General features: G+C 41.7%; 1 protein-coding gene across 4 annotated transcripts in view; it reads left to right on the forward strand.

The window, feature by feature from the left end:
- Positions 1-25,735, forward strand: part of LYPD6B (LY6/PLAUR domain containing 6B) — a 168,321-nt gene that overhangs the window by 134,600 nt on the left and 7,986 nt on the right. For 3 of the 4 annotated variants that reach the window (XM_037027825.1, XM_037027823.1, XM_037027824.1), the window contains exons 4-5: positions 21,123-21,274; positions 24,675-24,773. In XM_037027825.1, coding sequence (XP_036883720.1) covers positions 21,160-21,274; positions 24,675-24,773 — 214 coding nt within the window. In that variant the 5' untranslated portion in view covers positions 21,123-21,159. Of the gene's footprint in view, positions 1-7,381; positions 7,523-21,122; positions 21,275-24,674; positions 24,774-25,735 lie in introns of those variants that run through there. The other variant, XM_037027826.1, reaches the window with a different exon arrangement.

Here is a 25,735-nt window from a genome sequence, read left to right on the forward strand (position 1 = left end):
CCCAGAGATGAAAGATTGTGCCTGCCTTCAGGGAGCTTGTGTCTCATCAGCCAGGTAGACAGACCTCCCCCTCACACACATTCTTCTTCCCGTTGAAGAATCTGATGTCCTGGTCTGAGTGGGGGCATGGGCTTCTGGAGCACTCAGGGATGAAAGACAAGGTGTGTTCAGTGGGCCCATGAAAGAGATGGAGAAGAATCAGCAGGGTTTGGAGCTCCAGACTTGAACAATCTCACATTCACCTGGAAACAGAGCAGGGATGATTGCCATCTCCTGACACCCCGCCCAGGGACAGGGAGCGAGCATTCTGGCCAGCCAGGCCGCCCACAGGCAGAGGGGGGAAAATATCCCCGATGAGAGCAATTAGAATGACTTCCTGAGCTGGTTCGTAATTTGCTTAATCACACTCACTTCACTGAACTATGGTTTTGGCTTCCGGGGTTTTGAGCGGGGGTGAAAAGCAAGTTCGGGGAAAGGAAAGGAAGCAATTAGAGAGAATTCACATTGATTCTCTTCTGTAGTCAGTTTGGAGTTGGCAGGAACGGCAAGTGACATCAGTGACCAGGTGTAAATATAAGGAGGCTGATTTGGAAGATGGGTCCTTGGAGTCTTGTTTGGGTGAGAATCATTGAGATCACAAAAGGAAGCAGCTGGTAAGTTCCAGAAACCTTTTGGTGTAAGCCCAGATTTTGAATAATGCACTAAGTGGAGTAGAGTGGTTATATTTAAATATTTATGTACCAATGGCTGTCATTTCTTAGCCTGCTCTGCCATGGTCCCATGACTTGATACAATTGTTTTTAAATGATCATTTTCTAGATGCTAGAAAGGCATCAGACAGAAGAAAATGAGATCACAGCAAACAAAAAAAATGCAGAAGAGACTATTATAAACAAAATACAGCCATCATAGCCAAGTATATTTAAGGAATTTTGAAGGCAGCATAGTGTAGGGAGGAAGATGGAGGAGTTTGGAACTGGACCTGAATTTAAATTCTACGCGTGATTTACTAGCTTTGTAGTCTAAGGTAAGTTACTTATGCTCCTTAAGCCTGAACTCCTCGTCTGTATAGTGGGGATAAGAACAGTACCCACCTCACAGATGTGGGGTGAGAATTAAATGAATTATTGCTTCTAGGTACCTGATACCCATAGCTCTCAAGAAATGTTAGCTTAAAAAAGGCTATTCTGCATGAGGGCACGTGGAGAAAATCATTAACAAACCTCTGGAAAGTCGTATTTCCAAGAGCAGAAACGGTGTTTTAGGGACTGGAGCTGCGACTATGAACAAAAAGATGCCAAAGTTTATAGTAGATGCTCCATAAATATTGATTGAATAGCTAAATCAGTGTCTGTGTGTTCAATCTATTTAGAGTGTGTAAGTGTTGGGAACCGCTCTGCCTGGTTTCAGGAGTTGTAACTGTCCCCCATGACTAAGGCTGAGTGAACGACCTCCGGAATGTGAGCCACTAAGGAGACAAAGCTTGTCTCTGGTAGCAAACGCTGCTTCTGCTTCATCCCCCTGCCCCCAATGCATGGTCAGATAGAGATGGGTAAGACCCCTCAGAAAGGGGGCAACTTAAGCCAAACACAATCACTTGGGAGGCCATCATGGAAGGACTCGGTTGGGGGGGGCTGCAACAAAGAGGGAGTGATGCACCCTCACCCCCAGCTGTTCTGACATAGCCTGAGTCCCCATTTCCCTCTGGGAGAAGCACTTCCTGGCTCTAATCTGCTTAAGCCTGAAAACCTATGATGCGGAAGGTGGTGCACCCTGTGCTGGAAAGGGCGGGTTCCCTGGGTGATCAGGCCTAAGAAAGAATGCACAAAATCCTGTGAAACCTGCTTTGTTTAGAATGTACAAACCTCTCATTTAAAGAAGGGTCCAAGCAAGAAGTTTGTTCCTCAAAGTTTTATGGCTCTTTAGCTATCTGACCCTGACTGAGAATAAGCCCTCATAGCTCTTTGAATACTATCTGTTGTTTGAGCCTTACCTGTATTCTTGTGCAAAATGAACCCAATAAAAGCCCATTGAGGAAAAGGCTCTTGGTCCTTCTCCTGTGAGAGATTGACCACCTCTCCTCCCTAAGCAGATTGTGTCTTGGTAGCATTACTTTCATCTGTGGCAGATGGGGGGACTTGCGGGCAAAGTTGCCCCCACATATAAGTTGAGTAATTTTTATGAAAACATTAAAAATGTCCACCTTTACTGAGGTAAGGTATAGGGAAAGAAATACTGTGCAGACATTTTGAGTGTGGCAAAGGTATATTTTTCAAATAAGTAGCCAGGAAAACATTTGTCCTCTTATTTCTCGTCAGGCACATTGGGTGTGATTCCGTTTGCTTCCTGAAGAGCAAATGATTTGGGAAGCATTTTGTAACATTCAGTGTGGCCTCTTCCTTGGGGCAGCATTCCCGGTTTGTTTGCTGTCCTGTTTGCACAGTGTTAACGGGAGACACTGTAGGAAAGCGCTCCCGGCCTTTTTGGCACCAGGGACCATTCTCTCACTTGCCTGCCGCTCACCACCTGCTGTGCATCCCTCCTGCTGCATGTCCAGGTTGCTAACAGGCCATGGAACATACTTGGTCGTGGTCCAGAGGCTGAGGACTCCTGTTGTAGGAGACAGACACGCACACATTTGAACTGGTGATTATAAACACTGTTTTCTGTCACTTACTTCTAGATTATGACAGTTTACTAACCCTCTTGGGACAGAAAGTAGAGGCTCAGAGGTTCCAGGTGCTGAATTCTAACTGCATCACTTTCTGACATTTGCCAGTGGGCCCCACCCATGAGTTCTTTTCTAAATGCTCTTGTCAAACTGTGGGCTGGTTGTTTCTGCCCTTGGCTGCATAGTGTCTTCCTCTGCTTCCCAGTGTTCCAGGTCCTGGCACAGAGGGTGGGGAAAGGGATCGGTGTTCTCTGCCTAACCCTAGCCTGAAGCCATTTCTCAGATGCTGTGTGATGAACAAAATACCGACTTTGGAGGAAGATGAGCAAATTTACCAAGGAGAGAGGAATGCAGGTCTGGGACCTCCTAGCTACAGGATTATGTAAATCATTCAGCACAAGTAAAGGTAAAGTTATGAAAGTAAATAATTTCCATTGCTACCACAGCTAATTAGTCTAAGGAAAATGGTGACAGGATATTCTGTAACTTCTCCGGAGGTAGCCCCGGAAGGCAGGCTCCAAACGGAGAGTTTGAAACCTGCCTCTGAGGTGTTACATGCAGGTAGCCAGTATTTCTTGAGTTTGTACTGTCTTTCTGACATTATTCTGTGTACTTAAAACATATGACTCACTCACTTGAGGTCACTTTTTAAATTATTCTCTTTTACCATGAGGAAACTGAGCCACAGGGAGGTTCAGTAATTTGCTCGATGTTGGCCCCAATTTTCAATGCTTGATTCTATGTGTAAGGAAACTGAACTGCTGGGAAATAGCTCAGTATGGGAAAATGTGTAGCTCATTCACTCAGCTAACTAGCAGGAAGTCCCGCTTGCTCTGTGTGCACGAGGAACCACTGTATCCTTTCCTGTGGGAGTGGGTTACAGCCCCTTTTTACAGATGAAGCCGTCATGTGAAGGGTTTGGGGAGAGCCTTTCCAGGCCACTGCCTCTTACTGACTTAAAAGCCTGAAATTTGGGATGGCAGAACCTCCAATGGGATCACAGAACTTGTTGAGCTATTTCTCATATTTCAAAGAGCCTAACAAAAAATTGTTTATTTAGGACCAATAAAACAATGTGGCTAATGAATGCATACAATTTTTTTTCATGTGTCAATGTTGAATATATCATGTTAATATAATGTAGTTATTTCATGTGGGTCAGATACTTTTCATGGCAATTATGCATTTTAAATGTTAAAAATGGGTAATTATTGTTTAAATCTTAAAAATGGGCAATACAGTTTAGATAAATCCTTCTAAACAGAATCTGGGGTCTGGAGTGGAGGCAAGTTAGAAATGAACATTGGGGATGAAAAACTTAGCACCTATTGGTCTGGAGGGGGTGTCCATCCTGTAGCCTGTGGGCCGCATGCGGCTCCGGATGTCCATGAATGCTGCCTAACACAAAATCGTAAATTTACTTAAAACATTATAAGATTTTTTTTTGTGATTCTGTGTCACAATGTATTTAATGGGTAGTCCCACAAAATTCTTTTTCCAGTGTGGCCCAGAGACACCAAAAGATTGGACACTCTGGTCTAGAGTATAAGAGAGACGTGTTGCTAATAGTCAACAGTTACAATACACCTGAATGGATACAGCGCTTCTGTTCTGCCGGAAGGCAGTGCTTCTGGGCTGTTTATCTTCCTCACCCACATTCTCAATCTGCTGTTTTTGTAGACAACTGAGACTGTGTTCTTACCAAGACCTCAGGGAACCTTACCAATGGAGTTTGCAAAATATAATTAGGGTGGTGAATTGTCTGCTACCCTCATACCTACCACCAAATGATGCATTTCAAAGGCAAATAATGCCATTGTTCATTATCTGCTCTTTGATTTTCCAAGTCCTGGTGTGTTAGAAGGAAGTATTGAGCTTTAACTATTGAGCTTTAATCTCCTATAGTTAACCATTGATAAACCATGGAGCCTATTGGATGCTTTGTTTTAATTTAATTTTAAAAAGTTCTGCATCATATGGATCAAAAATCAAAACAATGAAATGAGGTGTACTCTGAGAAGCCTCCGCCCCTCTGCTGCGCCCTCACACCACGTGCCTTGCACTTGTCTTTCTACACGCAGGTCACCATTCCCACTTGTTTCCTGTACATTGTGTATTCATGCCTATATACGTAGTGAATAAGTACATGCTGTGTATTTTAGTATTTCATTCCCTCCATAACACAAAGTTGACATGATCTCCACAGTTCTAAATCTATCTGCATTACTCTATAATATCCCTATCACAGTACATTTCCCCAGCAGCATACAGGGCACATCCTCATTTTTAACAGCTGTATCACGTTCCATTGTGTGTACATATATATATAATGCGTATAGGTGCACATACTTGTGCACAGACATCACATGCTCTTCCTGCTGGCCACTTCGGTTGTTTCCGACCGTTTGCTGTCACAGCAGCACATCGCTGTGCAGGTGTGCAGGCTCTCTGGAACATCCTCCGAAGGGAGCATTGGGTCAAGGGCAAATGCATTTGAAATTTTAAATGGGTCTTTAGCAGTCACAGTCACACCAGCAGTAAGTGAAAATGACTGATTTCACATAGTCTCCTCGAAAGAGAATGTCAGAAAACATTTTTACCTGTCTGACTAGTCCAAATCTGGAGGTTATAAAGTATATTTTTAATTTACATTTCTCCTATTTGGAAAGATGCTCAACTTTTCTCATGACATTTAAAGGCCATTTTATTTATTTTTTCTATTAAATGTCCATTAATGTTTTTTGCTAGTTTTTCTGTTGGATTGCTAATAATCTCCTTATTGAATTCTTATTGACTCTTTCCATATTAGTGAGATCACCCATTGTTTTGTCTGTGCCGTAAGTTGGAAATATTTTCCCAGGTTGTTGTTCTCAACTTTGCTTATGTTTTTTTTTTTTGTCATGCAGAAGTTATTGTTCTTTAAAGTAATTGAATTTATCAAACTTTAATTGAAAACTTTCTGTGTTTTAAATCATAATTAGAAAGGCCTTTTCATACTCCAGAGAAATCACTTACATTTTCTTTTGGTACTTTTTCATAAACTTCTTCTTATGAAAAATTTTAAACATGCACAAATTAGAAAAAGTAGTACAATAAACCCCAACTGCCTGGCATTCAGCTTTGATAATTAGGAATATGTTCTCAGTCTTTTTTTTTAAAGGCTGGCATTTTTAATTTTATTTTTATTTTTTAAAAATAATTTTATTTAATTTTAATTTTTAAAATAATTTTATTTATTTATATTTCAGATTTTATTTATCTTTAGAAGGGAAGGGAAAGAGAGAGAGGGAGAGAAATATCAATGTATGGTTGCTTCTTGTGTGTCCCTTGCTGGGAACTGACCCTTACTGGGGACTGGCCTGCAACCCAGGCATGTGCCCTGCATGTGCCCTGACTGGGAATCGAACTGTGATCCTTTGGTTCGCAGGCCCATGCTCAGTCCACTGAGCTATACCAGCCATGGCTGTTCTCAGTCTTTTTTTAAAAAATATTTTATTTATTTATCTTTCGAGGGGAAGGGAAGGAGAGAGGGAGAGAAACATCAATGTATGGTTGCCTTTCGTGCATCCCCTGCTGGGAGTTGGCCTGCAGGGAACTGGCCTGCAACCCAGGCATGTGCCCTGACTGGGAATCGAACCGCGATCGTGTGGTTCACAGGTCCGCACTCAATCCACTGAGCTACACCAGCCAGGGCTGTTCTCAGTCTTGTTTTACCTATTCTTCTCTTTCATTTTGAGAATAACTAAAGCAAACCTAGACATCAAAGTACTTTCTTTGTAAGCACATCAATATGTAGCAATGGTATGTAGGGACCGTTTAGAACACAACCTCTGTATCACTATTACACCAGGAATTCCTTAAGATTAACTCTTGCCATTCTGTATTCATATTTTTTCTTCTGGGGCCTGTATGGCCTTGTTTTTTCTGAGTACACTATGAGGTATGTGTCCAACCTTATTTTTTTCCTGGCCACCCAGTTGTCCCAACTTAAGTTTGTAAATTTATTCTTACTTTCCTGGTTCAGGAAGCCCCCTTTATCATATAATCAGTTACCATGTGCATCTGAGTATTTCTGTACTTTCTCTTCTGTTCCATTTGTCTATCTGTTTGTATGCTAGTAGCATACTGTTTTAAGTATTGGTGTATGAGGGAATGCTTTAATGTCTATCAGGACTAGGCGTTCCCCAAATGGGATAGTACGTCATGCTTACCCCAAATGGAGTAAGTCATACTCCAACTCATGCTATATGAAAATGGCAGAAAATTAGAGTTTATAATCTGTCCTCCTTAGGTCAGAGATAGACCTGGTGATTTAGAATCAACAAGGAACGGGAGCGGAATGTGAAAGTGAGTGTGGTTCCTAAAGGAAAATAATAGTAATAGCACACACTTCAGGAAAGTAAATGGTGATAACACCAAACCCTGAAACCTGGGGAAGGTCCAAATCTAGGAGGGAGGGGGAGCAAGAGGAACCAGCAAAGGAAAAAGGACATGGCTGTGGTGGGTGAAGTTTGCTTTTCCTTGGGAACTAGCCAGCCCTAGTTCTGTTTGGCAGAGTCAGAGAGGCCAGCGGGAGAGAAGGCTGTAATGTTTGCTGTGCGGCTGCCATGGGAATCCGCAGAGACAGGAGGTGGGAGGTGTGAAGTGTGTCAAGGAGGCTGTGCGTCATCCTGCTCTGGGCAGTTCGCAGGCCTGGACAGGCAGTAACCATGAACTTCGAGGCTGCCCGTGTGCTGGCTTGTGTCTGTGAAGATGTGAGAGTGAACCTCGCCGTGTGTTTCCCAGGAAGATGGATGAATACATATTATCCTCAGCCCTTTCCAGAAGGTAGTGCTGAATCTACGTAACAAGGTATATTTACTGGAAAAAAATCTGGGAGAGATGACTTCTTAGGTGAATTATTGTGGGAAAGACATCTGAAGTATTTAGCAGGGGCAAATCATAATACTTTTTTCCCCCTTGAAACACACATACCTGCTGGACTCTGTCGACACTTTCACAAAAGCCCAGAGAATGATAAGGCAGTCAGATTGCAGGGGAAAAGCCTGCATTCCCGAGTGGCTGGCGAGGCTGCACCCAGATGACTGCATTATGACCTCATTGCCCAGCAGACACCCTTAGTAACGTTTGGCACGGCCTATAACCTCCTCACTCCCACTTTTCTCCTTACAACCTGCAGTGAGCACCCCGCACTTACCTCACAGGGACGTGGAGGAGATTAATTAGTTTCAGATGGGAAAGTTCTTTGAAGATGAGTCATGTGGTGTCATGAGTGTGGTAATTTGAGGCTGCACAACCATGAGTGTGGTAACCGCCTACTGCCCAGCTCCAGGCACCAAAGGGAAAACAGAAATTGTTCCACCTCAGGGTCAGGGGCATGGACTTTGCACGCTGAATGGATGGGTGAAGTCAACCTTATGTAAGCATTTATTCAGTGATTACTTACCGAGTGTCTGTGCTGTGTGAATGGTATCGGGGTTAATGAGGGGTGCAATGCCCTGATGTGCAGGCACTCCTGGCCGCTGAAGTGGAAGGTGACAGCCCAGAATTGTGACTATGTGGTCGGAAGTCATCTTTGCCATTGGAGATGTAAGCCGGGTGTCAGGAACAGTGAGTTCCACATCCAGGCTTACGCTGCAAGATGAGTGGGGTCGTGGGTGCTGCCTCAGTCCCTTCCTTTCCAGAAGCCACGCTCACCAAATCCCTAAGCCAGTCTCCTGTCTCTTAGGTGCGTTCAGTGCAGAGGGAGATTGTGTCCGTTAACAAAAAGTAATAGAAAGGAGAAGAATCCCTCTTTTAACCTCTTTGACTTCTGTTGCCTTCCATAGTTTTAGAAAGTACATTCAAGGTGTGCTTTACTTTGAGCACAAGGTAAAAGGGACTATTTTAGGCTTTATCACAGAACGCTTTCTCTGCCAATAAGGAATTTTATGGTCTGGAAATTGGTGCAGGATATGGATGAGATCTCAATGTACATTTCCAGCTGAACTTCCTTCCCCACCTTCAGGTGTCCTTGAGTGGTGAGGGTGGCAGAGAATTGGAAGGGGAGGAGGAGGAAAGAAAATTGATTAAGAAAGATGGGTCCGAGTAACCTTAGAAGGTGAAGTAAAGGGCTTCTCTTGGCAAATGAGGCTATTAAGAACATTATCCCGATAGGAAGGTTTGGGACTGGCGAAGATGAGAGCTAACCAGAAAATAAGCAGAGAGCAGTTCAGGAGTGTCGTCTAAAAATCTAGTGTTGTTGCATGAAATACCAGACTTTAGGAAGGGGAGTAGAGGGCAGAGTACCACTGCACTCATATGGGAGTCCCATGTTAATGGTATTCCGTAGTAATGACGAATCATATTAATTCACTGTCAGTGAATTTGGTAGAATGAAATGCACCTACATCTCTGTGCAGACATCTGTGGGCACGGCCTTGACGGCACCGAAGCTCCAGCAGGCTGCAGTGCTGTGTTCACACCAGTGTTGCTCTCCCACTGTCAGCTCCTTCGTTAAATAAAGTTCAAGAATTTTGTCTGTCTGTCTGTCTCTCTGCCCCACCCCCCCTACTTGTTTAATGATGTTCTTGAGTGATAGAAGCAGAAAAAGCTGAATTTTGGTGGGCTTGCAATATTTTCTTTTGCTTATAAGATATTCTTTTAGCTAGATTTATCTTTTGGTTAATATAGGCATTTTGTTTCTAAGGCTTTCATTCTTACCCTTCCTGGTTTGAGGTATAAATCCAATCCCTGGTTTCCTGTAAACCTAGAAGTGACGCTTGCTCTTACGTCTTCCTAGCACCGGTACTAACTGCTCCTGTAACAGGTAACGGCCTCTTGTGACCACAAAGCATGACTCCTGGGTCCAGAATGGCCCTTTTCCTGGTAGCTCTTTTTCACTGGGCTCAAGGCTCTGTCAGGGTCCTGGCAGCAACCAGATGGCATATTTAGATGGGTGTTATTTGAGAGAATTAGTAAAGGGCTGTCTACAATGGTGTGGGCTAGATTCAGGGGAACCAATAAGGAAGTATCTCTGTTAGCCACAGAAGTTAGCAACAGAAGAAATAGCCATTTCTGTCCTATAGGCCAGGGGTGTCAAATTCATTTTCACTGGGGGCCACATGAGCCCCTCGAAATTGCCTTCAAAGGGCCAGTTGTACTTTTAGGACTGTATAAATGTAACTGCTCCTTAACTAGGGGCAAGGAGCTCGGTGCTGCTGCTGGGTAGAAACAAGGTGCTGGGCTGGATAAAACAGGGCGGAGGGCTGAGTTCGGCCTGAGGGCCTTGTGTTTGCCACTTTGGGCTATAGGCCCAAAGGTCAAGGGGAGAAAATGGTCACACAGGAGATGGTACCTGTGGAGCTGAGGGAAAGGATGGCAATGTGGCCGGGAGTGAGTCAGTGGGATAAATATACTACTCACTCTCTTCCCATGCTCTTGCCTGCCAGTTCCTGCCATTGGCCAAACCAAACCAGAAGCCAATGTCTTCCCAGGGCCCAGAGCAGGGAGGAAAGGGATGGAGGGTGAATCTCGAGGGGTGAGAGGTGAAAGTCTTGTAGGGTTCACTTCCCACCCACCTTACTAGGAGAGTTTGGGAAGATTGTGCGGTTGCAGCATGTTTAAAGCTCAACATACTGTGTGTTGAACAACACATGAAAGTTTTAGGTCATCACTGGGCAGAACTTAAGTTGCTGAAAACTGAGTTTTCACAATCTCCATATGGTTAACCTAGAGTCTAAATGAACAATCAAAATGGAAATGGAAATTCTGTTGGTAGGAAAGATGGAAAAACTTTTTCCTAAATTTATTTTTTATTGGTAATACCTGCAAGTGTGGGAGGCCTTTAAAGACATTCAGTGTAACCCTGACAGGTGGCTCAGTCGGTTAGAATGTAGTCCTAATACACCAAGGTTGCAGGTTCAATGTCAGGTCAGAAGACATGTAAGAAGCAACCAATGAATGTGTAAATAAGTGGAACAGCAAGTTGAAGTCTCTCTCTCTTTTTCTCTTGCTCACTCACTGTCTGTCCCTCCCTCCCTTTCTCTCTAAAATCAATAAAAATATATTTTTTTAATTAAAAAGAAAAAGCCCTGGCTGGTGTGGCTCAGTGGATTGAATGCTGGCCTGTGAACCAAAGGGTTGCCAGTTCGATTCCCAGTCAGGGCACACGTCTGGGTTGCAGGCCAGGTCCCCAGTGGGGGCTACATGAAAGGCAACCACACATTGATGTTTCTCTAAATCTCTTTCTCCTTCCCTTTTCCTCTCTCTAAAAATAAATAAATAAAATCTTTAAAAAAATAATAACAAAAAAGGACTTTCAGCTTATCTCCAAACAAGGACTGGAACTTTCTATGCCCAACCCAGTGCTAAACAAGGAAGGGCAGCCTTATGTCCCCAAACAAATCCTAAGTTTTTTTCAGGGTAGAGACTAACCCATGGGCTGGAGCAGATACAGAAGGATTTAATGGGTGAGAAATACTAGAACTGGGCCTTCAAAGGAGAGTGGGAAGTGTGGCCGGGTAACGACTTGTGTGGGAGCACAGAGCCTGCTGCTTTTTAAAGCCAACTTCATAGGAGCAACTGTGGAATATTTATGACTATAGACAAAGAGTATAGATGTATCAGAGTGCAGATAAAAGAGAATGCTTTAATGAGGCCTGAATATTGTTCTTGGGTATGTCTTAGAGTAGTTTTCCTAAAATTGGTCTTTGGAGGAATTATATCCTTCGCTCATGTATGCTCAGATAATCATAAAATTTGAGAGCCGAAAATATGTTTTCAGTCTTAAATCTAGGGAAACCGAGTCTCAGAATAATAGAGGGGTTGGCTAGAAGCAGTAAATCTAGTACGTGACAAAGTCAGAGTTCACGCCGGGAATTGGGTGTCCGCAAAGCTGCCCTTCCCCTGTTGTTCCCGGCAGCAGGCACACTTGACTTTAACTTTGGGGGATTGTGTGCCATTGCTTGAATGTCGTTTTTCATGCTGCAATTAAAACATGTAATTTTTCAGTTTCATCTAGGAATATGAAATTGTGCACATAGATCTCTGTGTATGTACATTTCCTTGGGCTCCAAGTGGTAATAGTGGCAATTTATATAGCAAGTGACACACTGTAACTCTGTTATTGCAGAATGCAGAATTTTTTTTTGGTTAGGATGGCTTTAATAAGCTTGTCAGATTCCAGAGAGTTCTTTGAATAATCTGTTCTGGCTTTTGTGACTTTGCAGAAGTCAGCATGCTATTCTTTCGCCATAGCATGCAGTTTATGGTCGGTTTTTAAGTGCCCTTCTCTTTCAGATTGATATCCATGAACTTGTTCTTTATTGTGTAATACGTTTTTAGATTCAGAATCAAGAATAAAGTTGAGCCGGTGGAGGTTCTATAAACAGTGGTCAGTGATATAAAACCCTAGGACAGGAGAAAGATGACAGGATAAATGCATAGTAACGATTCTGCATCTTTAAGCTTTCCCAGTTCAAAGAAAGCTATGGGGGTGCGAACAGCAGCGGACATGAGTGATGATACAGTCTCTTAACCAGAGTTCTAGGGACAATTTAAAACCTGGCACATAGTGCTTAAGCAGTTCATTCAAAAATATATGTGTGTTTATATGCAGATACACACACATATATATGTATGTATACCTCCATAGACATGTACACACACACATATCCAAATGAACATATCACTCACGATTTCTGCATTGGCAAAGACATTCTGTCATACTAGAATATATACGGAGAGCCCTGACTGGTGTGGCTCAGTGGATTGAGTGCTGGCCTGTGAACCAAAGGTTGCTGGTTCGATTCTCAGTCAGGGCACATGCCTGGGTTGCAGGCCCGGTCCCTGGTTGAGGGTATGGGAGAGAGAAGTGATCTATGGACATTTCTCTCTCTTTCTCCTTCCCTTTTCCTCTCTCTAAACACAAATAAATAAAATATTTTAAAAATATATAGAGAGTGAAACACATCTGTATACCAATTTTGTTTTTAGGCTCATTTTTCTATGTTTGTTGAGATGAAATGAAGTGAAAAGTGCTAGTAGCTATTAGCTGCACACCTAGTGACCCTGAAAGCTAAACTTTCTCATTCTGTGTGCCGCACACTAGAGAATACGTGCTGAGGTGATACACTCCTCCATTCAACAAATATTCGAAATAACAGGTTATTAGCCAGCTGTCGGACATTCCAGCCTAGGTTTCTATTATGAGACTTTAGATTGGTAATTAAAAGAAATGAGTTCAGTGAAGCAGGCGAGGATGTGGGGCATAAAAACGCTGTGTTCCGTGCCCAGCTTCTGTTGCTGCTCAGTTTATGTCCACGCAGCACCAAACACCTGTGTGCCTGCCGCTCTCCTGCGGAGCTGCAGTCCGGTCATTACACCTTCCTCTCAAATTTAAAAACACGCCTCTCCCGTGAAGAAGAAAATAACCTCTCTCATTTGCCTGCCTGACAGTGGAAATATCTCCATTAAATGACTTTTTACAGTTATGTTGTTGGCCTTTTTAAAGACATGACCAAAGAAGGAGGCATTTGGAGCTCCTCCGAACAGATTCCAGATGTTGTCCATGTGCCGTTCGGTGCTCGCTGGGTGGCAGCACTCCGGGCCCGCTAATTTGAGAATGAGGTGACAGAAGAGTCTCCTTGTTAAATAGTGAGAATGTGCGTCCCATGTGTGTCTCCCTTGGCTGCTGGGATGTACAGAGTGGAGGGTCGCACGCAGCAGAGGAGCACCATTCACAGAAGGGGCTGGAAACTCGCTGTCATCCAGTGTGGTTTCCGCCTCACATGTTGAGAGCCGTAATGCATAAGTGACTTGGCACAAGCTGAAAATTCATTTTTGGAGCAGACTGGGTAAAAATTATTCTACCTATCTGAAGGACACTCTCAAATTTCACCCATTAATACATTTTTATTAGGTTCTTACCATTTGTCCCAGTAGTTCAATAAGACCTCACAAGCCAATCTTGATTCTTTTAAAGGGGAGTCCGTTTTTTTAAGGAGTCCAGTTTCCAATTCTGTTCTTGTTAATAAGGAGTTCTTACCATGTTAAGTCCTCTGGTGTTATGAAAGCTTTTTCAAAAAAGATGTACGATAGTATCTTTGACAGAAATAAAGTTGGATAAGTATTGCTTTGGAAGTGTCTTTTGGCTTTTTATTAAATTTGAATTGAACCCAAGGAGGAACACAAGGCACATCGTAATTAGGTTACGCAAGATTAAAGATAAGAAGAGAATCTTAAAAGTAGCAAGAGGAAAGGAGAATTATCTACAAAGGAGAGCCCTTAAGAGTATCAGCTGATTTCTCAAAAAAAAAAAAAAATCTTACAGGTAAGAAGAGACTAGAAAGAAGTTTCTGAAGAAGTATTTGAAGTCATGAAAGGCAAGGGCCTACATCCAAGATTACTCTATCCAGCAAAGCTATCATTTAGAATGGAAGGGCAGATAAAGTGTTTCCCAAATAAGGTTAAGTTAAAGGAGTTCATCATCACCCAGCCCTTATTATATGAAATGTTAAAGGGACTCATCTAAGAAATAGAAGATCAAAAACTATGAACAGTAAAATGACAACAAACTCATAACTATTAAGAACTGAACTTGAAAAACATAAACAAAAACTAAGCAAACAACTAGAACAGGAACAGAACCAGAGAAATGGAGATCACATGGAGGGTTATCAGTGGAGAGGGGGAAGGAAAGAAAGGAGGGGGAAGGAACAGGGAAAAGAAATGTAATTGGTTGGCATAAAATAGATGGGGAGCGGTTAAGAATGGTAGAGGAAACAGAGAAGCCAAAGAACTTATATGTACAACCCATGGACATGAAGCAAAAGGGGGTAGTGCTGCAGGGCTGGAGAGTGCAGTACAGGGGAGAGGCGGGAAGAAGGGGAGAAAAAAATTGGGAAAACTGTAATAGCATAATCAATGAAATACACTTAAAAATTTAAATCACATTTAAAAATATGTCTTTAAAATTGATTAGACTATTCTGCACACATATTATACACTTTTGGTCCCTGTATTAATTTATGATTAGATTTAAAATCAATTTGTGTAATAGAATTATGTTAATATTAGCACTGTTTTAGATATTATCTTTTATCAGGTTGCACATAGGAAAAATATCTATTTTTAGAACTGCAAAATGGACAGCTGAGTGTTTAGAAATTAGATATTATTTTTGTGAGGTTTTGATCCTGTGGTTGGTGAAATTTTTTAAAATTTGTATTCTTTAAAACAATATAGCAAGAATCTGAAAGATTATGGAAATAATATTACTCTATTACCTTTATGACTTTTCATGCCATAACTGGAATACTTAATTATTACCCTTTCACAAAAGTCATAGAATATTACAAGTGAAAGGAACCTTGGCTCTCACCCATTCCCACTTCCCACTGGGTTGTAATTGAGGGGATATCTGAATCCTCTTAAGACGTGAGTGCATAGAAATCACCACTGTTTCCCAGATTTTGTTCAGCTAGTAAGGAATGGAGTTGGACAGTTATGCACCTTGATCCGATCTTAATCTCCTGCTAAGGGCATCTGAAGAAGCAGGGAGGGAGAGGAGGGTAGCGGGGCAGGCACTTAATAGTTCTTGAACACTGCCTAACTAGAATGTGCTTTACATGTGTGGTTGTACCCAATCCACGAAGCAGCTTAGAAAATTTACCTGCGTGGCTCTGCCTCTCACTTTTCTTACTGGCAAATGAGGACAATACTTCTTAACATTGTTATCACCTGATTAGTAAATGTAGAACCAGAATTTTATTCTGGTCCTGTTTTTCCTCTCCTCAAAGATGATTGTATTAACTCTCAGCAGTCACATCTCACCAGTGGCTCACATTGACTCTGGCCCCCATAATGAATGAGAGCACAGGGACTGAGTTTCTGTTAGGCCCTGTTGTATGCAAAGCGCTTAGCCTGGTACCTGATATAAATGCATGGCCTATAATCATACTGCTTGCAAGATTCGGGTAAGCTCTAAGGAGGGGTTGCACCATGATTCCATTCTCCCTATTGACATTTGTTATGCAAATACATGCTCCTCTGGAGCTTTTTGTATTTTTATATGAAAATGGTGACTTGAGCATAAGCCAAATGTTTCTCCAGGCACATACAAATCCTAGATTAAATATTTTAAAAATTAAATTCATATTTTAATGTAGGGGGTGAAAATATTCTTCATGTGCCAGAAATAGAGAGAGAACCTACCAGAGAAAGTTGGAGCTGAAGGCTTAGCAGCTGGGCTCTCACTGCCCAGGCAGGGTTAGCAACTACGACCTCAGCTCCATGCAGGTAAGGGAGCGAGGACAGTCGCAACAGAAGTCTCATCCACACACTTCCTGAACGCGATGGGGACCAGAGTATCTCCCTTCGCCAACCTCTCCTTACAGCCAGAAACACGTAGACCCATCCTTGTGGTGGATGGTAAAGTTTTCTGGTACGTTTCTCCTTTTGAGAGGAGTGTTTCCGTCTATTCCACTCCTTCTAAGTAAAATTTCAGCACTCATTTTAAATTTCCTTTTTGCCGTCTATTCCCTTTACAAGGAAAGCCAGGCCTATTAAATTTTGTCATCAAAGAGTCTTCCTGCAGGACAAGTGATGCTTGCAGGAAGGTGTGAATGTGAGTGTTGATAGGCACGTTGGACTTAGTAGAGCTGTTTCCTTTAAATTACCTATTTCATTGGTTTTATTGGCTGTTGAAGTTGGCCTTGTGCCTGCTGACTCATTTTTAGCAATGTGTGAGATACGCCGCTATTTACTACTTCTGTTTGGTCTCTTTCAACTCCCCTGAGTCTATAATTTGTCATCTTGGACACCTTGCCAGCTCTTCACTGCCCATAACCTTTCTACCGAATACTTGGTAAGAAAGGTACTCCTTATAGGTGGTAGCTAATGATGTTGGTCCTTCCCCAAAAGTATTTATTGAGTATCAATTTCTGTGTATGTATAATGATAATTGTGATTAATAAAAGTCAAACTCATTAAGCAAAAAAATCCCATAGATCATTTTCCTGCCCCCAAAGAATTTATGATGTCAAGGTTGCACCATTTCCCGGGCCTCGGCCTTGCCAACTTTCCACATTTTCCATGGGAGTATAAGATGCTACATAGAGAATGAGGAGATTAGCGTGGCTCTGACCTGGGAAGTAGTTATGTTTCTTGGCCAGTTGCCATGTAGGCCCTTCACTCCAGGCAGTAGTGGGCCAAAGCCTCAGGCAGGGCTTCCTGAATTTACAAATCTGGCTACTCGCCATTCCTTGGACTGCCTGAGAGTTGCCCGCCCCAGTGTACCCGACCAATGTGCCTTGCAGAAATCCCTTCTCTCTGTTGGCCAAAAGACACACTGCATTCTGGAAGAAGAATGAATATACTTTCCAAAGAGAAGACTGGTAAAATAAATGGAAGACCAGGCCTACTACCCGGGAAAGGTGGACAACAGGAATGAGCCCTGTCTGGGGAGGAAGACTTCAGTTTGAGGAGTGTGGGCCAGGTACTTCATGTGTATATGTCTTGTAGAACTTTCCTAGTGTCAAAATATGAGAACTTTTGAGTCACGGGGAGCTGAATCACAGTGGCAGTATTCTGAAACAGCAAGCAGCTGTTCTTAAGCATTATGTGGATTCCAGTTTCCTTTGAGATACTTAACCTGAAATGAAAATATGTACAGACACAAAATTTTGCAAGTAGGCCTAAGGAGCTCATAGGTCACCCCTCTCCTATATGAAAATCTCGGCCTTCTCTGATGGTCCAGAACAAAGACCAGAATGCTTTAGGTTAATTTGTGTTAAAAGAAAGATTTTTTTTCCTTCTGGAGCAAAATACAAGTGCTATTGTAACCTTGTTCTGCAACAAAGACTGCAGTGAGAGCCTACTCAGCAGTCTCAGCAGAAAATTTTTAATTCGGTCTTCGTGAACTGATTCTCAATGTAAAACAGCATTCAAATACTGTAGTTAGTCATTTGCTCTTTCTCCTACTGTCTTTTGGTTGTGAAAATAAAATAGTCCTGTTAATACAAACTTACACACCGAAAAAGGGTTAGGGATAGATCAGAGGTACTTGGGGGGGGGGGGGGAGAAACAGGCGATGGCAATAGACTATAAAGCATGCTCTGAAAAATGAGGCATTTTTATTTAGTTCTTCCCTTATTTGACAGGTAAAACCTTTGCAGTTTGGAAGAACTTTGATATAATAAGGCTGTGCTTCTTTAGTTCAAAGTGGAAATGAAGATCCGCCCAGTCTATACAGTCCTTTGGTTTACTGTTCACGCGTTTTCAAGTGCTGTAGGCTGGAGCAGACTCTGTGGAAGTGTTTTGGGGGCTGCTCTGTTCCAGGCTGTGTGCGAGGACCTGTGCACGCGTGGCTTCCCAACCTCACTTTCCTCAGTTGTGCATGTTATAAAGTCCATTCCCTCTGGTTTTGAGGAATGGAGAAACCAGAAAACAACTCCCACCCTTGGCTTTGTTCATTCCTTTGTTTTCCGTTGTCTATCATCCATTCACTTTTTCATTCAGAGAACTTTTGTGGTTTATCTGAATCTGTATCCATCTGTAGTCACTATTACTTGCTTTCCTGTGTTCCAGGGACTAGAAATAGGGCAGGTGTTTGGTGCAGATTCCTCTGCAGAGACAAGCATTCTTAGTATTTTTCAAAACTAGATAATCTGAAGTCAAACAATTTCTTACTTTGCTGGGCTGTAAATCCTTGCCGTGGCCCGGAAGTGCCTGTGTGGCCTGGCCCAGCACTCCGGGGCTTTGTCTGCTCCTGTTGTCCCTTTGTCTGCTCCAGTCTCGCTGGCTGATTTCCGAATCCCCTTAACCAGGCACACGTTTTTCCTGCCTTAGGACCCTGGTGTCTTTCCCCTGGATTCTTTGCTTGGACAGTTTCTTCTCATCATTTAATTTGCCTGTTCAAATGTCAACTCGCAGAGACATACTGAGCTCATTCTACGTGTAAAATAGCTCCTTCTAGTTGCTAACACCTCTCCTCATCGTGTTCCCTTTGTAGAATGTGTGACTGTCTGAAATTATATATATTTCCATGTATTCCCTATCTTCCCCCCATAACATGCAAACTGCATGAGAGCAAAGACTTACTGGGGACACAGTCATACAAATATCTGTTATCTATGAGGTGTCACTAATGGCATGCTAGATGCATGGGCTTTTGTGTCACACTGAGATTACACGAGGAAAACCAGGGGCTCTGATTTGGGAACTAATAGTTAATTAGTTCAAGTGCTTTACATGCACTAACTAATTTAAGTCCCACAACCCTATGAGGTAGGTATTATTATTATATCCATTCTATAGATGCAGAAATTGTCGTGCCAGGAGAGTAAGGAATTTTCACGAGGCTGCATAGAGAGTAGGCTTGGAAGCAGGGGTCTCAGCCGGTACTCTGCTACCTAATAGAAAGTGCTCGATAAAGGAGGGGTAGCCATTGCTTGGCCACAGATTCATAAGGAACACAGAACAGGACAACTCGGGGAAATGAATAGGAGAAGCAGAAGTTGTATCAGGATAATTGCTTGTCTGTAAGATATAAAACCGTTTTCTAAATGGCTATGTCTTTGGAAAGAGCAGAGCAACAGGATTTAGAAATCTGGTAACTGTGAAAGGTTGATTTTAGTTTCTAAAATGAACCAGGGTAGAATTATGTGCATATTTATCTGTCACTAGGTCTGACTCTATACTGGGCTGAAAGTCTGAAGTTCAGCACTACTGTTTCATGAAACGCACCAGGTTTTTTCCCTGAGCACTTCCTTAGTGACTTGAAATGAATGAGATGATGATGTATTTTGTTGAATACATCTTGTCGAATACATCACTTATTTTGTCAAATAATCACTTCCATGTCCATGAGTATGCATTTTTATTTTTTTTAATTTTTATTTTTTTAAAGATTTTATTTATTTATCTTTAGAGAGGAAGGAAAGGAGAGAAGGAGAGAAATATCAATGTATGGTTGCTTCTTGTGAGTCCCCTGCTGGGAAATGGCCTGCAACCCAGGCATGTGCCTTGACTGGGAATCAAACCGCGATCGTGTGGTTCGCAGGCCCACGCTCAATCCACTGAGCTACACCAGCCAGGGCGAGTATGCATTTTTAGCCGCACTTGAAAAACTGATATACTAGCAAAAGAAGAGAGGGACAACAGCTCTAGAACCCATGCATTATTATGCTGTTTTCAAACAAAATACCCATGTGAAGGGTTATGCTCGTATATGTGGAGATCTTGATTTTTCTTTGAAAAACTCCTTGAACCCATTGAAACCAGCTGATTCAGCAGGAAGAAAATGAGTTCAGCCAGTATTCTTTTTTCAAATATTTTTTATTTATTTTTAGAGAGGGGAAGAGAGGAAGAGAGGGAGAGAAACATTAGTGTATGGTTGCCCCTCACATCAGGGACCTGGCCTGCAACCCAGGCATGTGCCCTAGACTGGGAATCATACCAGCAACCCTTTCCACTCAATCCACTGAGCCACACAAGCCAGGGTGCAATCAGCCAGTATTACTGAGCTCTAAGACTCCGGCATTTTCACAGAACTGGTGTTACAAGTGCTCTTATGTGCACCATCCTCTGTGATCCTACCCGAGCCTGTGTTTGATGTTCAGGATCCCCCAAGCAGGTGGGCAGGGCAGGGCAGGGCGATGTTATTAAGCCACTTTACAGAGGAGGAAATTGAGGCTAATAGATTTAAAGAGCTTGCCCCAGGTCAGGTGGCTAATAAATAGCAGAGCCAGCACTTGAACCAAAGTCTTTGGACTCCCAGTTACATATGTTTCCTGCTGCTCCCACCTCCTCCTGGTCTAAGAGAGCTTGCCAGTGGTGCTATTTTGGTTCTGAGCATCAGGCCTGGAGATTGCCTTACTGTCAGGTGTGCTTCTAGAGGGGAGAACCTATGCAGCTTAAGAAATAATATACTTTGCTCAGGGCTTTCAGCAGGTCTTTATTTCTCAAACTCATTGTCCTTTATCCACTGTCCTTCCTATTGCTGCTCCAACTTTTATCGTTTCCTCCAGGTTTTGAAAGAATTGCAAAATGTATCGAACATCTGTGTCTATTCAAGGAATGGAACTGACAGACAGGTGGTTCAGTAGCCTCAGCTGAACAAGCCTCCAAACCCCGGTTGTTAAGAGATGAGGTGATTCAACAGGAAGTGGACTAGTCTGGGGCCAGTGATGGGCTGGGGCACGGCCAGACCCGTACTGGCCGCCTGTGCTCCTGGAACCCGAAAGGCCACTGGGTGTTGTGCTAACACTCAGCTGGCTAGTGCAGAGTCTTGACCAGTAGAAGGCAGTAATTGCTTAACTTTCAGCTGGTCAGAAAGAATGCAGTTTGCCCTACAGAACAAGTAGATGGTTGAATTTATTTGAATAATCAAGCTTTCCAAAGAGAAGCAAAACATACTCCTACTGACATGGAAAATGCAAATAAACTCAACCAGTCTCTCTTCTCATCATAGATATCGGACATTCACACTTTGCCATCCCAGGGTCAGAATGCTGCCCCTCGGTCACGCTCTGGCTGTAGCAGTTGTCCAGATCTTTATCTTCTTGGAAAACCGAGCACTGGCCAAGAACATCAACTTCTATAATGTGAGGCCTCCTCTTGACCGTAAGTAGTGGGCGCCACCACGGTAGTTCATGACTGTGGGGTCGGAGTGAGCATTTGAAGTCCCCGTTTCCACGATTGCAACTTTGCTTTTTCTAGGATATTTGGTTTATACCTAGAATAAGACAGAAAATCTTCACTACGTCTGAAATTCTCTCCATTTCTTTGAAGTGATTCGGCTTCTTGCTGAAGTCTCCAAAGGGTTCTTGTTTAAAACAGTCTTTTGAACACTATCTCTAAGAATGGCTTCACAGAGAAATTCAGTGTTCTTTGCTTACCCCTTCATTGAAGAAGGACATTGGCTGTAGGAAGTTTCTGGATCAATTATATATTCTTTCAATGGCCATTAACAATTTTGAAAACAGACTAGTATGTATAAAATTTGGAAGAAAATATACCTGAATGTTCATTAGTATTGTGCACAGTTAGGAAAGGCTATAAAAACTCAATTTTCCCACTAGTAATATAAAGATAAATAGTGTATATTACCTACAGGATAATATGTTTATATATTTTATATACATATATGTGTATATATGTTTGTATACATATATCATCTCCCCTGCTTTCTGTCTCTTCAGATACATAAAACTTGAGCTGGTGTAGATAAAGATTGTTTGGTAGCACTGTACATGCCTGTGGTTCCCACCCCTGGAAGAGTATCAGAGGTACCATAAGTGCCTTTAAAACTACACATTCCTGCGTCCCTCCCCCAGAGATTCAGTAGTAAGAAGGGTGCAATGCAAATGATGTTTTTCTCCCCGACTTTATTTTAGTAAAGCTCTTCTGATACTATTGGAACTCATACTCTTCAAATAGTTTGGGGAGCCACAGTCTTTATGCTACTCTGTTAAATGAAATTTCTGTCATTATTGTTCTTCATTTTGTACTTATTATTTAGGACATTCAGTGAGCGTGTGTGCGTGCACTTGTGCATATCTGCATCCGTGTCACATACACATGTAGATTCGTGTGTACCGCATATACCTTGGACTATCATGTATTGTACACTTCTAAATTGGGAATGATTGTAACTGATAGTACACACAGACATAGCTTTCATAAAACATAAATTATTGACAAATTTCAAACCTTTTAAGACTAATGCAATTTTATCATAAAAACATTTTAAAAAAGTGAGAAGGGTTTATTTTAATTAAAACATAATTTTTAAATAAAAGAGCAAACACAATTGGAACACTAATGGATACAGAGAGTGCACTAGTGGTTGTCAAAGGGATGAGGCGTGGGAGGGAAGGGGTTGCAGTCAACACTGTTCTAGTAACTGTATATGATGTTAGATGGGTACTAGGCTTATCACGGTGATCACGTCATAAGTTATATAAATGTCTAATCACTATGTTGTACATCTGAAACTAATATAGTATTAGTTTCAATGATTAGTATGTCAACAATAACTCAAAAATAATTTTAAATAATCTTTAAAAAAGAGAAAAACAGTAATGTTTGCTCATTATAGAAAATTCCAGAGACAGGAAATGTACAGCAGAAAATATCGCTTATTCATAATCCTAAGATTGAGAGTGAACTCTTCTTTATGTTTGGGAATATTTCCTGCCACTGTGTTTTTCTGTGTGTGTCCATAAACACGTGATGTACTGAGATCACACCAATTTAATTTTGCAGCAGTTTTTGTCATTACACTATATTTTAAGTGATTTTCTATGTGTTTGAAAGTAATTTAATGCCTTTTACATTCAAATTCTTAAAAGTCATATGGCTGGTCTATAGTGTATTTAAGCAATTCCCCAACTATGACCCACATCTGTACATGTGCACAGACACGCACAGAACCACCAGCAGCTTCATTTAATGCTTCATTCAAACTTTGTGAATGCATTTTCCTTCCTATTTGAATAATGACCTTAATCAAAAAGTTGTACCAATTTATACTTTATTTACCCATCAACATGAAGTATTAGTATTTTTTAGATTAAAACTATTTTTTCAATGATAATTGACATACCTACAGTATTACATTGGTTTCAAGTGGACAACACAGTGACTAGACATTCATGTAAGTTATGAGGTGATGCCCCCAGTAAGTCTAGTGCCCGCCTGACATCATACATAGATATCATAATATTCTTTGTGCTCTACTTTATATCCCTGTGACTTTTTAGAATGAGCAATTTGTACTTCTTAACATTTTCACTTTTTTAACCTCATTATTAGTATTTTAAAAACTGTACTGATTTAATAGGTGAAAAGGGATTCCATTAGGTTTTTTTTTTAACTTACCTAATTAACTCTTATGCCTAGGCAAAACTGAAATGTATTTGTAATACTTAATTTAATACTCTCTGAACTTTAACTTCTGGTATTTTGCTCTTGTTTTATGCATAGATATTTACCCTCCCCTGTTTCCACAATCCCCACTGCTTTCCATGTATCGTCCCCACTTGTGTTCAGGTTCCTGGGATGGACTGGGCTTCACCTTGTTCTTTGTCTGTTTCATTTTAAAAAAATGGAAGAATTGAGAGTTTTACACAAGACTTTATACACTAGCCCGTAGAAGGATGTCGAATTTATTGTACTTTTTTGTTTTTTACTCATTAAAATAACAAGATAAAAGGTAGGGGAAAAAGCATAAAGATGAAAAAGAAAGAAAGAAAGAAAGAACAGTCTAGTTGCTCTCAAACCAGACTGCCAGCAGCTCCTAATTCCTCCCTTACGCCCAAGCATAAGGACCCGAGAGATGCTATCACCTTTTATCAAATGTTACATTTCAACTTGAGGTCTGTTGTGGTGAATGACATAAATCAAGTGAGATTGTTTGATGGAGGTTAAATGTAGTTGTAACGGCAGCACACTGGATGGAAACCAGCATGATTTGATTTCTCAGGGACTCTACTAGGTATTTTTTCTTGCAACTTCCTGCTTAAACTTCACTATACCTCTGCAGGTAATGGGGATCTTCCTTGTTCCTATTATACATATAATTTCTTTGAAGTTAAAAATCATACAACTAATTAGTGGGAAGGTTAGCATTCAAGTTCAGGTTAACCCGACTCCAGTTCCTCGCAGGGACAATACTATGTCACATTTTTGGTTCCGATGCTGCCACCATTGTCCTTGCTCATCCTCTCAACCCCCACTTAGTCCTATGTTATAAATTATAATAAAACAATACCATAAATATTTCAAAGGGGCTTGTGGAGTGACTTTTTACTCCATAGTAGGTATGCATAGATGAAATATTTAAAGAAAAAGGAATAAATAAATCGCCCCAAAGTCTGGCAGTTAAGTCTAGCTCTGTAGAAACAGAAATTTTAAGGATGATGGCTTGTAAATTTTGTCTCTTGCTAATGCAAGTTGCTCATTTGTACCATACTTGATGTTAAAGTGTTTTGTCTTTTCACTGTTCATCTTTTTTTTTAAGCTACACCCTTTCCAAACAGCTTCAAGTGTTTTACCTGTGAAAATGCAGGAGATAATTATAACTGCAATCGATGGGCAGAAGACAAATGGTGTCCGCAAAGTAAGTGTGCTGAGTTTGGAAGACTCCTTTGGGATCACACCGCATTAGGTGTCTCTTAACAAACCAACAGGCTGATGCGCTTCTGTAGAAATCAGAGATTCCTTTTAAGAGACTGTCCTGACATCAGACCACTATGAGAATACTTAGAAACTGATGGCATAGCCTCTGTTCATAGATGTGTGTTCTTTGAGGAAGGATTTATTAAGTGGTATTTACCTGGGATGAAAAATAGACTCAGTGTTGACTAGGGCATTCTAAGAACTTCAGAAATGCTTGATCACGGATACGTCCAAAAAGTCATACTTACTGGCTAAAGCAAAGGAAGGGTTTCGTGCGCTTGAGCTGCACTGTTGTTTGGGGAACTCTTTCATTCATTTGACAGACATTTGACTATATTTTTAGTGTGTTCAGTTCACTGATATATCCATAGTTTAATCCAGTGCCTGGCCCATATTTGGTACTCAGTAAATATTTGTTGATGGAATGAATGGATACCTTTGATTGGGTGATCAGGGAAATCTTCTCTGAGGACTAAACAGTCGAAAGAAGAACCGAAAGACCCCAACAAGCCAGCCACATGGAGATCTGTAGGAATAGCATGCTAATAGGAGGGAACAGCAAATGCAAAGGCTACAAGAGGAAAGATTTGGCCTCTTCAGTGAATAGGGAGAAGGCTGGCCAGTGGGGCTTAGTGGGAGATGGAGAAAGAGTCTCTGGAGGTAAGGAGTGGGACACACAGGACCTTTTGCTGGTAGTTTGAATTTTATTGTAAATGTGATGGGAAGGCTGAAGAGGGGCTTTAAACTAGGGAATGTAAGATACTAGTTGTATTCTAAAGTGTTGCTCTGGCTGCTGTGTAGAGAAAGGATGGTTGGGGACAAGAGTCGAGGGGGACATCAAGTAGGGTCTTTTATCATCTTCAGGTGGAGAAGACGGTGACTTGGACGAGGCTGGTAGGAGGG

Source organism: Sturnira hondurensis, unplaced genomic scaffold, assembly GCF_014824575.4.
Source record: "Sturnira hondurensis isolate 20B ecotype Veracruz unplaced genomic scaffold, ASM1482457v3 Scaffold0019428, whole genome shotgun sequence".
Taxonomy (NCBI): domain Eukaryota; kingdom Metazoa; phylum Chordata; class Mammalia; order Chiroptera; family Phyllostomidae; genus Sturnira; species Sturnira hondurensis.